Source organism: Podospora anserina, chromosome 4 (assembly GCF_000226545.1).
Source record: "Podospora anserina S mat+ genomic DNA chromosome 4, supercontig 4".
Classification (NCBI taxonomy): domain Eukaryota; kingdom Fungi; phylum Ascomycota; class Sordariomycetes; order Sordariales; family Podosporaceae; genus Podospora; species Podospora anserina.
In genome coordinates, this window is record NW_001914850.1 from 425,765 (window position 1) to 439,178 (window position 13,414).

At 54.5% G+C, this 13,414-nt stretch overlaps 3 protein-coding genes across 3 annotated transcripts, besides 1 other annotated feature; 1 reads left to right on the forward strand and 2 right to left on the reverse strand.

Annotated features, from left to right (window-relative positions):
• Window positions 1–753: 753 nt before the first annotated feature.
• On the forward strand, window positions 754–3,126 carry PODANS_0_1470 (uncharacterized protein; the record flags this gene model as incomplete). Its single annotated transcript, XM_001905825.1, has 1 exon — window positions 754–3,126. The coding sequence occupies one exon, from the start codon at window positions 754–756 to the stop codon at window positions 3,124–3,126; it is 2,373 nt and encodes a 790-aa protein (XP_001905860.1).
• A 392-nt stretch (window positions 3,127–3,518) lies between these two features.
• Window positions 3,519–3,590, reverse strand: a tRNA (tRNA-Thr).
• A 287-nt stretch (window positions 3,591–3,877) lies between these two features.
• PODANS_0_1480 (uncharacterized protein) lies at window positions 3,878–6,289 on the reverse strand (the record flags this gene model as incomplete). Its single annotated transcript, XM_001905826.1, has 5 exons — window positions 3,878–4,752; window positions 4,834–5,055; window positions 5,109–5,181; window positions 5,238–6,038; window positions 6,122–6,289. Coding segments are annotated over 5 exons (2,139 nt in total), but the record flags the coding sequence as incomplete, so codon positions are not given.
• A 1,362-nt stretch (window positions 6,290–7,651) lies between these two features.
• On the reverse strand, window positions 7,652–10,457 carry PODANS_0_1500 (uncharacterized protein; the record flags this gene model as incomplete). Its single annotated transcript, XM_001905827.1, has 3 exons — window positions 7,652–10,051; window positions 10,111–10,212; window positions 10,263–10,457. 3 exons carry the CDS (start codon window positions 10,455–10,457, stop codon window positions 7,652–7,654), a joined length of 2,697 nt encoding a protein of 898 aa, XP_001905862.1.
• Window positions 10,458–13,414: the final 2,957 nt, after the last annotated feature.

Genomic DNA, 13,414 nt, shown 5'->3' on the forward strand with positions numbered 1-13,414 from the left:
CTGCCCATCACCATCGCAATAACAGGCAGGAGGGGCTCTCCTATCAGTAGAATCTCCCGTTTTCTTCCCTCCAGCTTTGTTATCGTTCCTCAGCCTCTGGATTGATCTCACGACCATCTATTAACCCACATCTCTTCTCTCAAAAGTCTTCTTATTTCCTTCTATTGCTTTCAACTGAGCGACGCCTACTCAGCTCCCTTTGCCATCTCTTCAACTCGATCTCTCTGTCTGGGTCTACCTACCCATCCAAACCATCAACCTCACGCGTATCGACGGATCCAACAAGACATCAGGGTTATTAACCGAGGCGTATCAACTTGCAATTCAGGCCTGATTTGTTTATGGTGTAGATCTCTTTCATCTTTGAAAGAGGCCTAACAATGAATAATAACGACGGTGGTGGTGGTGGTGATGCAGGGGGAGGAGAGGCACCTGGGGGTAGATACTGCGTCATGCCAGGCTGTAACCAGCGGCAGGCTCAGAGAAGGCTACTCCTGCAGAGGGAAAACGAGCGGTTGCACGGGGAGCTGAGGGAGGCGAGGGAGGAGCTTGCGGGGGAGAGGGCCGAGAAGGAGAAGTTGAGGGAGAGGGTGAGGGTGTTGGAGGCGAGGTTGGGGCCGAGGGGGTTGCATACTGAGCGGGTAAGTTTGCTTTGATTCAGGGGGAAATCCAGGGGCTAACCAACAATGAATACAGACGTGGCAGCGCTTGCTCAGGGACTTTCTCAGTGATGTGCCAGGGTTGACGTATCGGATGGTTTTTAAGCAGAGTGCCAAGGAGGAGAACATGAGTACGCTGGTTACTTGGAGGCATCCTGATTTGAGGTTTGTGCCGGGGGTGCGGGCGGTGGTGGAGGAGGAGAGTGAGGAGGAGAGTGGTGAGGAGGGGAGTGAGAGTGGGAGTGAGGAGGGAGAGGGTAAGGAGGAGGAGGAGGAGGAGGAGGAGGAGGAGGAGAGTGAGGAAGGGGAAGGAGGTGATGATGACAACGAGCTGCCAGGAGCAATGCTGGACCCCCTGATGGGCATATTGACACGCACCCCTCAGCAGGCTGTCGTCAAGTACGCCAAGTCCTTCCCCTTTGAGAAGCTCCCCGGGTTCATCCAGCTTGACATCTTCAAGAAAGTCCTCTTCAAAGACGGTCAGCTGATCCACTGCGTCTCCCGACTGGACGCCTTCCACCCCCCTTCCACCTTCCCCCCCGAGGAAGAGCTGGAGCGACGGTCTGGACTGCGGCACTTCTTCTTCTGGGGTCCGGAAAAAGACTGCTGCGTCAACACCGACGGCCACGAACCCGCCGAGGTGCTCGCTTTACTCCAAGTCTCCAAACGGTTCCTCTTTCTGGGCACGCACGTCTTCTACGGGCTCAACACCTTTGCCTTTTCATCCCTGGGCGAGTTTCATCGCTTCTGTCAGGGGAGCGGGGTTGCGAGGGTGGAGAGGATCCAGCATGTTGAGATTGTCTGGACGGGCAACCAGCACCTCACGGCACCGACATACAGGCGGGTGGCGGCGAATGGCGAAGAGGTTGGCGCGCCCATGGTGCCGTTCTCGCGGAGGACTCACGCGTTGAGCTGGCTGGTTGATATGAAGAGGTTGAAGACTCTGGTGGTTCATATCAATGAGTCGCAGAAAGAGTTGTATGCGGAGGGGGACGGAGCACCCGGCTATGAAGAGGCTGTGGGGAACAAGACCAAGGGGCAGCCTAATTACAGGATGAATAGGGCTTTGAGGACGGTTCAGGGGGTGGATTATATTTACCAGCTCAGGGGGATGGAGCGGGTGAAGTGGTATGATTTGAACAAGGCGGTCCGTTCGGGTGGTGGGGTGAGGCACGAGGTGGAGGATTGGAGTTTTGAGAGGGATATTGAGACTGTGGTCGCCATGCCCAAGGTGCCAATTAGGGCCGAGGGGAGTCGGTTAGAGAAGCTGAGGGGGCTGGTTGGAAGGGGTTCGTTTGGGGATGATGAGGAGGTTGGCGATAAGGGTGATGGTGGTGGTGGAGGAGGAGGAGGAGGAGTAGGGAATGGTGGTGGGAGTGATGGCGGTGGTGGCGGAGCTGGTGCGAGCCAGGGCCAGTGGAAGCCACCCGAGAAAGACTGGGAGCTCGTGAGGGATACCTACAGTCTGGGGAACGGCCGGTGCTCGTACGATGAGCTCAGAGAGGGAGGAAGTAGGGAGTATGATGCCGATGTGGCCAGCTTCGCGCTGGGAAGCAGCAGGGGTGGAGGAAGAAGAAGAGGAGGTAGAATGGCTAGAGGGAGGCGTTCAGGGAGCGTTGCAACGCACACAACCACTACAGGCTACACATCGAACCTATCCACCAGGATCTCAAACCTGTCATCCGGGCTCTCACAACTCCACTCCAGCTCTTCAAAGCTTGCTCGCCCTCCCTCGATTGCCCACTCCAGGGCCAGCTCGCCGCTCTTTGTAGGCAGCTCAGATGACGACAGCGAGCTGGTCATCCTAGACTCGAGGCCCATCTCCTTCAACAGAACCACCGAAGCCGCCGACGGAGAGCGCTTACGAGCCATGCTAGACGACCTCCCCCCCGCCAACCCCTCTGCTCAAGGTAGCATGCAAACCCCCCATTCAACAGCCCCAAGACGCTGCACCACCACTTCCTCCCTCTTCGTCAGCGGCTACAACACCCCTCTTATCCAAAACCCCAGCACACCAACTCCTCAAGCTCCCCCAAGAACCCCCTCAATGTCAGCCTTGCCCCCTGGCATCGCCCAACCCCCCAGCGGCGGGCTCTTCGTCACCCCTCGCCCCTCCGCTCCCACTCCTCCCCGCCTGGCACCATCAACACCCTCCATAAAGCGGGAGTCATCCACCCCCGTCCCCATAATCCACCCCTCTAGGTCAGGGGAGCAGATCGATCTCACCCACGACGACGACGCGTCCGAAATCGTGGATTTGACCGAGCAAAACGACGAGGACACCGACGATGAGAAGAACAGTGTGATCTCCAGCGATAGTGACGACGATTCCGACAACGAGGAGGAGGACACACCCGATGCGAACCAGCTCAGAACACCACCTCCTAGCTCACGCAAGAAGCGGGGGCTCGATGATGCAGGGGGTGAGGACGAGGGTAGCCCCAGTAAAAGGGCGAGGAATGAATAAATGGGAGTTGAAAAGGGGGTAAATGGGCGGGAATGGGACTGATTTTCATCTTGATATGCGTTGATTTGTTGCTTCATATAGGAGACGTTGCATTTAACGGGATATCAAGTGCCAAACAGGGGCAAAATGGGGTGTTATACCATGTATGCTGCGTGGGATGGGAGTTAACGTTGAAATTTCATGGGATTTATAGGTCATTTATTTGGGGGGGAGTTCATGTAATTAGTTTATATTACCTAACGGGGTTTTGCCAATAACAAAAATGCGTTGATTTACAAATATTCTGCTATGATCGTGAGTAACAATTCATTTTGTTTCGAGTATAAAAAAGTAAAGACAAGCAAAAAAATTCAAGTTAAACGTGAATGGAAAAAGATATGAAATATCACATGTGCCCACAGCCAGAATCGAACTGACGACCTCATCATTACTAGTGATGCGCTCTACCACTGAGCCATGCGGGCCTATTGGTTGCTGCTGTTGTATTACCCACCCCACCCACGACTTATCATTGTAACCATTCCTCCATCCTTTGCTCCACCACCCCCATACCTCCCCCCTTTACCTCCCCCCTTTTGCCCTCCCCGTTCATTCCTCCGACCCACCATAGCTCTCGCACCACCGCCTTCCCTCACAGCAACACCACATACTACCAGCTCACACAAAAATCACAACGCAACGCATACATTCACCATCAGTTACGTACCAAACCCTCAACCCATATCACACAAAAATTGAATACACATCCCTCCTAATACCCAGCCCCCCTATAATAATTCCCCGCCGCATCATCCCCACCTCCAGCAACCTGCGCACTAGGCGGAACATAAGCCTTATACGTCCCCTCCCCTCCCCCTCCCCCAGCAGCGGCACCACCACCAGCACCAGCAGCACCCTCCCCAGTCCGACTAGGTAACCCCTGCCGAGCATCAAACGCCGGCCCGCTCGGCTTCAACGGCGGAGGCGACATCGTGGTCACCGGCACCGCCGGCCTTGACGTGTACGGACTATCCGGCGCACCACCATATCCCTCACCTCCATACTGCCCACCCGCATTCGCAGCAGCAGCATAATAAGGATTGGTCTGCACTCCCCCGGGAACAGCCGGCGGGGGAGCACCCGGAGCACTCGGAGCACTCGGCGCACTTGGGCTGGCAGCCGCATAAGGATCGTCGTTGTTGTTGGCGCTATAAAACGAAGCGTACGACCCGCTCGGATTATGATGCGCCGCAACAGGCGAGTCATAAACCGAGGTGGACAACTCCTGCGGCCCCCCATAACTTTGCGGACGAGGGTTACCACCCGGGGCCCCTGTTGATGGGGACTGGTAAGCCGTGTACTGCCCCTGAGGAGGAGGCGACACAGAAGTCTGGATCGGGGCCGGCTGCTGCCCGCTAGACGGCACCCTCTGTTCGTTCGGACGTTGAGGGTATCCCTGCTGCTGCTGTGGCGCTTGCTGCTGCTGAGGAGGTTGTGGTGGTGCCTGTTGCTGAGGCGCCTGTGGTGGTGCTTGATTTGGCTGGGATGGAATCTCCGCACCAGCGAAATACACCGGCGCAGGAGTTCCCGTCTGAGGAGGACGCTGGAAGTTGGGAGAAGGTGAGGATGGTGGGTATTGAGATGATTCTACTCGTATATACAAATCAGCTGTTGCTCAGTTCTAGTTTCGCGATCCCTCCTAAGCGCCAAACTCGGCCAATGCCGTACCTTGTTGAGCAGGGGCAGGAGTGTAGAATCTCTGCGGGTCTTGAGGACCAGATGGACCAGGAGCGTAGCCCTGGCCGGCAGGAGGATACCCTCCAGGAATCTGGGGGCGCATCGCGTATTGGTGATACGTGGGACCAGGAGGGTGAGACATGGACGACTCAAGCAAAGCCTCATAGTCTCTCCTAGCCTTGATGAACTTTTCATTCAGCTGCGTAAAGTCATCTGCACACCCAGTTAGCCAATCCCCATTCGAACACCCTCCTGGAATGCCATACCTTTCTTCTGAGAGTACTTCTCAATCAGCTTGATAAGCTTAGGCCGAATGGCCAACGTCTGGTGATAGAGCTTCTGTGTCGCAAAGTCAGCCTTCCACTCTCCACCCTCCAAAATCCAGCCCAACATACCGATATCTCCTCGTTATCCTCCTCCCTCGGCCCAGTATTGCTCGCACTCAACAACGTCAACAACTTCTCCACATTCTTGATCTCAGCAAACACCTCCGCCTCCATCTGCGCCTCCCTCTGCAGCTCATCCGGCGTGGGATCGGTCAACTTCTCCACATAATTCAAGGGGAAAATGCCCGTTTTCCCCTTCAACGAACCCCTCCACCAATCCTTATACACACTCTCCAACACGGCAATCACATCCCCCTTCTTGAACTCCAACTCCCCCGGCTCCGACGGCAAGAAATCGTACAAAGCCCTCACCCTCGACACCGTCGCCGCCGTAGTCCCAGAAGCAACCGGCTGGATCGGCGCTGCCGCCTCCTGCTGCTGCTGCTGTTGTTGTTGTTGCTGACCCGCACCGGCACTCCCACTGGGGCCAGCAGCAGCCGAACTACTCCCACCAACTCCCTTCCCCTTCTTCCTCTCCTCCTCCTGCAAGCTCAGCTTGAGCGCCATCTGCAACTCCTCCTCCTCCTTCTGCCTATCCACCTCGGTCAAGCTATTCTTCTGCGGCGCGCTAGGAGGGTGCAGCGTGGGGTTGCTCTGCTTCAGGCGATAGTAAGCATCGTACATGATCCCCAGATCCGGATCAGACTTGAACATGTCGCTCCAGTCCTTCATCCTCTCCAGAATCTTCGCCTTGACTTGATTGTGCGTGTTCCGGTCATTGGCCAGTTTGAGAAGGGCATCGGTAAACGCGCGGGAGGAGAGCTCGCGGTGCATGTTCTTTCCACAGTTTTGGGAGAGGGCGTTTGCGACCTGCACAGGTAAATCATTACTTGTTAGCAAATGGGCCAAGTGTGTGTGTATGTGCGAGTAACGGAAGCAAAATTATAACCCACCTCAAGAGTATACAACTGCACATTCGCATTCCGATGAGCCAGCCTCTTAATCATGCTCTGCACCGCATCCTTGCTCCCATTGGCATCACTCGCTACCCGGTCGCAAACCTCCATGATGGCTCCCCAGTCCTCGGAAGTAAGATTCTCATCCGTGGCCTTGTCTATTGTTCACTTGGTCAGCATCCCATTTCATCAATCATGGACAGAAAAGAAAGACATACTAATGGCCTCATCATACGGCCCGGCCGCCGCCGCTCGGAACATGCTGGGCGAATGTGTTGCTAAGCTTGCTATCCCTGGTAGAAAAGGCCGATGCGACTCGATCAAAAAGAAAACTCTTGTGCTATCCCGACCCTTCGGCAGAGAAAATGCGCAGTTTTTTGTCTAGGGTTGGCGGTTTCGGCGTTGCTGGTAGGTGGTGGTGAAAGGTTCCGGAAAGGAAGCTCTGACGTCGGCGTTCGATTGCTTGCTCAAGGTACAGGGACGGATAAGCTCCCCCGCTTCCCGCCCGTCAGTTCGTCGCTGTTCTTTCTGTCTGGTCTTTTGGCTCGTCTCGCCAGGAACTGGATAGTATTGCTTTTTGCTGGAAAGACTGATATCTCAAACGGAGGATATCCTCTCTAGGTGCGGTGTGTTGATTGCACAAGGTTGGTATCGATGATGATCAGAGGTCAAGCAAGGTTCAAGGTCAAGTGGGCAGTGCGCATGTGCCGCGTGGTTGGTCAGGCCTCCCACCAAGAGCATGGTATGGTTACGTAAATACTGCCGCGCACTGCACGCTAACCAGCAGCATCACATGTAAGATACAGTAAAAGCCGTAACAACAGCCGCCGCTTCAACTTGCCGCCCCCCCATTGCGTATGCAGCTTGCGCAGCCACGAAGAGAAAACTCCATCCTGGCCGACAGCTCTTGGACATGTCAAGCTAGCACATGGCAGATTTCCTCTCGAGGTGTCTTGGCCAAAAGCCAGACTCCTACCATTCTCTATCGCTCATACATAATCAAGGAAGCAACAATATCAGATCAGATGAACCATGAGGAACAACGTAAAATTGGGAGCTATGTCCACACACACACACACACACACACACACACACACACAACCTCCCCCACCAGATCATATACAATACAAGAATAGAAATATATGGTGTATACAAATGCCATTTGTAAATACACCTCATGCTGATGCTCCATGCATCCTCCATCTCTATCGCTTCCAAACATCCATGTGCTCGCTCCGATGCTATGCCGTTCCTCTTCTTGCTGTCTGTTTGGTTTTCACAATCTCTTTGCCACCCACCAATCCCAACCTCACCAATCCCCTATATCCCTAGCATCTCATTCTTTCTGGAAACATAACTCAAAACAAACCAAACCCGCATGTTAAAAAGCAATCGCTCGCTGTTGTTCCTGTCCTGATCCCCCCCCCCCCCCTTAGTCCCCCATAACATACAATCCACTTTGCAACGCCAGAGAAACAAAAAGGTAGCCCACAGTTGACATGAACAATCAAACAACCCAAGAAAGGATCATGACCATCCTTTCCTCAAAACTCCTCGCAACCCCGGTTCCCGTTCATTACTTCCGTCCTCTAGGCTCCTCCTCCCAGGTCCCAATTCACTCAGTTCAAAGAGCAACGGCTCTTCCGTCGGACCATCCGCACTGGTGCCCAGCCTCGCCGATGAAAATGAGTTTGGCCTATTCGTCCTGACGGGATATCGCACGCCCCGACCACCGAAAGGACTGGCGATAGCCGCCGGCGGCACATCTCCTAGACTCTCACTCCCATCCTTGTTTCCCGCGCTACTGCCTTCTGCCGCAGTAGAACTCTGCCCGCCTGCACCTCCCTGATAGGCAAGCAGCGTGCTCAATGTCGGTACATCCTTGTCTGCACCCGCCTCAACACTGGCGCTGCGCTGGCCAGGATACGAATCCACATCAGCCGCCAGTGAACGGTGCTGCTGCACCACCGAGCTAGATCGCCGGTTCGGGTTGCCCACATGGTACAACCTGGGCGATAGCGGAATGTCAATAGCACCCGTGCCTCGCCCGCCCTCCTGCGCGACAGGAGTCTCCATATTTTCGGCTTCGTCTTCCTCGGCAACAGTGACACCAGAACTCCTACCAGCACGGCGGGTCACCTGCCCCTGAGCTTGATAATCAATAATAGAATTCTCACTCAGCCGAGACGGAATCGCTGGCGTGTGAGGGGTGTGTGGCGAGAGTGGCTTGCCAGGAGAGGTAGACGTCGACATGGAAGCCGGGTTTGCCATGCTGGGCACGTTGCCGAGTTGGCGGCTTGACGTGCTGGAAGAACGCTGCAGATGCATCGACGACGCCATCGAGTCTGTCAGGGCATTGTTCGTTTCCCGCATCATCTGATACTTGGACAGCTGGTTGGCCGTCCTCTTGGAGGCCGAGGACTCGCCCTTGCTGTTGACCTCGAAGCTTTTGAGCGTCTTGTGGCTGTCCAGGGCCTTGAGAAATTCCGAGATGTTATCGTCATCAGTCACAAAAGAACCCGAGCTGGCGATACCTCCGGCTTCGGTCAGAAGGCCCGATCCAGGTTGAGCGGATGATGACAAGCTCTGCTTCCCGCTGCTGGCCTGATCGTCATCGCCCCTGCTCTGCCCGCCAAATGAAAGGCGCCCTCGTCGGTGAGTAAAGCTGCTGCTGTACCGGTTCCCAGGCTTGGGCGATCCCGACACCACAGGTACGTCCTGTGGAGGTACAGAGGGACCCCGCAATGATGCAGCCATTCCGGCTGTCAGCGATGATCGATTGCCAGACCGACTAAACTGGCTGAGTCCTGACGGGCGCGATAGTGATTGCGGGGACGGTGGCACGTCTGCATCCGCAAGTCTGGGAGAGCCTGAAACTGAGCCAGCTTTGAACGGCTGGAAAGAAACGGATGGCCTCCGAGAGCCTTCCTCCCCAGTTCTCAACGGAGGTCGGGTCAGAGCGCCACGGATAGGTAATGAATGTGGCGCACTTGGCCGCTCCACGCTGGCTGAAGTAGACTCTGATGGGGAGCTCGTGTCGGACCCAATAGGGCGGACCTGTCTCAGTGCAGTGATGGGGCTTGTTCCCAGCGCCCCTTCGCCATGGAAGGTGGACAGACTGCCATACGTCTGCTGGGGCCCCGGCGTTTCGCGACCGAGCCTGTGAGCTGGGAGCGAGCCCGGCTCGGCATACGAGTCCGATCTTCCATGCCTGCGTGACCGGTGCTGGATGGTTGGCCTAAAGAAGTTCTCCTCCACCATGAAGCGCGAGCTCAGCAACGATTCTGAAGCGTCTACCCGAAAGTTGCAATCGTTTCGATAAGTGACCGAGGCGGAAAATCGGCCCACGGGGATGTCAAGATCTCCAAAATCATATGTGGTCACCGCCTCCCTCCCATCTCCCTCGTGGAGTGGCTGTCGTAATGGGTCATATGTGGTGAGATACTCGGGCTCTGCAGTCGACACCCGACACTTGACTTGCAGTGCCGGATGGACTCCCTTGGCGAGCGCTTGTTGCGAGTACTTCCAGCAGGGCGTGACGCGTGTTGCCACAAAAAGTGTGCGAAAGAACATGATGGCCCTCTTGTATAATGTCGGTAATGTCGGGGCAAAATCGCCAAGGCCGTTTGTTGATAAATCTTTGAGCTCGATCGCCCACCGCTCCAGGACGACCTCGGTATTCTGCGCTCGCGGTCGTCGGCTTCCAAATCCATCGTCACTTGTTTCTGAAGGATTCAGGGCTTCCAAAACATCCCACCTCTTTCCGTTGTCGTCGATGAGCACCAGGCTCTGGCTGCTATTTAAGCTGGAGGCATCGATGTACGTCTCGATGACTAGGGGCGGCGGAGGGCTCTCGAACGAGCCGGACGTCTTGTATACTCGAAGTTCATGCCGAAAATCGTCGGTATCGTCAGTGTCTATAGAAAACTGGTTGCCGTCAGCGGGAGTATATCACATGCAAAACAACCTGTCCGGCCGTAACTTACCCATTTGTTCACGACCTTGGTCCCATCGGCGTTCCGGCGGGAAGTCGGCCCAAGGTTCACGCGAGACCCTAGAATGAGCACAGCGGCTTTGAGGTAGAAGTTCTGTCATGATGTCAGCCTTGTCCTGTCCTCCCCTTTCCACACCCACGTACCTGGATGATCTGGTCCAGCTTCTTGATGGTCTCCCGGGGGGTATCGGCGCCAGAAGATGCCGGAGGACTGCCCGGGGCTGCAGCGTCCGAGCCGGTGCGGATGCGGTCCCTCGGGTTGTTGGTACGTGTGGGGTTTGTCTGGGGAGAAGATGCGGGGGAGGACACCCGGGGCGGGTGACGGGATTGTTGATGCATTGCTGCGGCTAAGGATGGAGGTTGGGGTCGGGACAATGGCCTTTACATCGGTACGAGGATATTGTATAGTAGGTAGGTAGGTAGGTTGTTGATGTGTTGTAATGTTGCAGGATGGCTATCGAGAAACAAGTCAAGGTCAAGCAAGTGGTGCCGAGTGGTGTTTGTCAAGAAGTTCGGATCGGGACAGATGTGGAGGTGGATAATGGATGGTGGATGGGTGGATGTTTAGGTGGGAGGGTTCCAGCGGGTGTTTGCATCCATCGTTTGAGGCGGCGAGATAGGTCAGGATGGGAAGTTTGAGAAAGAGGGGATGATGGCCCAAGGCGGATCTCAGGGGGAGGGGGGAGGGAGGATGCTGGTTGGCGGTGACGGTGACGGTGACGGCGACGGCGACAAAGTGATAAGTGGTCAAGTCCCAGTCCCAAGGCAGACGGCCGGCTGAGGCTCTAGGGCTCCCCCAGTGTGGTTCCACGTAGTAGGCAACGGGAGCGTGCAGCTGCAGCTAGAGAGGCACGAAACTGTCTGTCTTTTTTTACAGAGAATGTCGTGCGCTCTTCTCCCGATAACGACAGTCACCTCAGTCACCTCAAAGTCATAAACAGACGGCGATGTCGGAAGAGAACCCACGGTTAACACGGTCGATGCGCCAGGCGATCGAGATAAGGATTGACTCCCTCACTTGTTCCTGGCTGCATCGACCAACGTAAGCAGGCACCTCGTGGTCAAGGAACAAGGGTTCTTTAGCAGGAAGCTTAGCCCAAAACGGGCGCTACAACAGACTGGCAGTCGTCTGTCAAGTGCCGGCATAACGGGGAGCTTACAGCTGGCAATTTTGGTCTACCACCACCACCATCTTTCAGTCATCAGTCGATCATCGACTTTCTTTTCGGAGAGAACTCAACAAAAAGAGACAAGTGTCGCCCTCCCTTCCCCGTGACCGTTGAAACTGGTGTGCTGGTATGTACATAGTGCAAGCCTCTCTTTCGTCATCACATCACGCAAAACCGCCAAGCACGACCAAGACGAGCGATGATGCAATGTAACTGGGTTGATTTCCTTATCTCGTATCATCGCTCATCGGCAGGCAAATGCACCTCGCTGCCAGCCTCCCGCTCACCACCTGCCTAGAGCTAATTCTCTTGTTTTGACTTTAAAAACATTGAGATGCCTAGATCCTTTGCATATATTTTCTGCAGTCTTGGTCTTGAACTGTTCTCCGCTGACAGATAAATATCGATGGCTGGGAACTCATTCACAAGAAACTTCAGTCACCACTGGTTCTCTCCACAGTCCAACGTGTGGCATTTAAGTCTAGGTATCAGCCTCCAGCGGCTTGCAGTCTTACGGTCTAAGAAGTTGCCTGGTCACCAGTAACCTGTTGCCTCCTCTCATTCCGAACTCACCAATGACCACACAACAAGTTAAGCCTCTACCAGTCTTATCATGATATCTCTTCTCTGTGCTCTCTTTTCTCCAGGTATACAACAAAAACTCTCAGACCTCGAAACCCCAAAAGCATCCCCACCGGATTACCCCTTTCAGCCTCCGTATGGTGTGCCTGTGTCAGTCTCTGGATCAACCTCGCACTGCATTGGACACAAGACACACCTGCCTCCCCGAACCACTGGTCAATTGGACTCAACCAAGCCTTTCCACACCACAATGTTAATTACTTCCCATGTCACACGTCACTCTTCTCTTGTCATACAGAACATAGAGAACCACCTATCGGCGATAAGGGAGATGAACCAGGCATTACTTAGCCACTCACACTTCCCAAACAACTTGCACTTTTTACCCTCGGCAAAGATAGCCCACACCCAGCAAATAGGACCTCAATCCGATCCGAGGCTGTCCGTCCTGCATACCTCCTGCTTAGTTGTCCGTACATACATACACACAAACACACACACAGCAACCCATCACATGCCAGCCTTCTCTCATGCAAAAAAACAAAGATATGCAATGCACCACAACGTGGGATTGTCCAAACCCTGAGTGGCAATTGACAACAATTGGCATTCGGGAGAACCAGCCTAGGTAGACATTGGACAAATCAACCTCGCAGACCTAGCATTTGATAGCTAAGCCTCATATGTAGGTAAGGTAAGGAAGATGGTCTCGGACAGCAAGAGTATATGCATAGGTAGGTATGTGTTCGGATGTGCGTGGTATAATGCTAGACTTTCCACTGAAAGCAAACCATGTTACACTCCGCGCAATTGACCAACAATTGCATACCCACGGTGCCTATCTCGGAGAGGACAAGTCACCCACCATCCACAGAGTGCAAGTGTAGATAAGATGTCCTCAAAGACGGCGCAATTCTCCATCGCCAATGAACACCGCGACCACCTAGGTACCTAGCCATACATCAACGGCCCACCAACTGAAAGGCCATTGAAACCACGATAGGTAGGTATCAAACGGATCTCTCAACCAGGTCAGATCTCGCGACCAATCACTTGCTGATTTGCTCACCGTGTGGAAATGTATAACTCATATGTGTGTATGTGCTGCATAGGTATCTCTCCATAGTATGTACGTACCAACGTGGCCACCCATCAATCTGCCACATACCTCTCTTCCCCAAACCAAGATATATATATATATATATACAAGCGAAAAATGCAGCCAGAGCAGAGTAATCAAACCATGTACAAATATTCAAGTCTTTGTTGCCACGCTCCCAAAACTCCACTTATGCGTTGCTGTTGTGCATTCAGAACCAAACACTCAACTCGTGACACCCCTCAGCTCCCCTCACCAACAGCTACAGCAGCCGCCGGCCCTGACGTACCCGACTGCTCCCTCCTCCCGCCTCTCCCCCTTCCCCTCCCTCTATTCTCCCTCGACGGGCCAGCACCACCACCCCCTTTCTCCCCCTTTCCACCTTCACCCCCACCACCACCACCTCTCTTCCCTCTCCCTCCTCCTCCCCCCCTAGCATTCCCCCA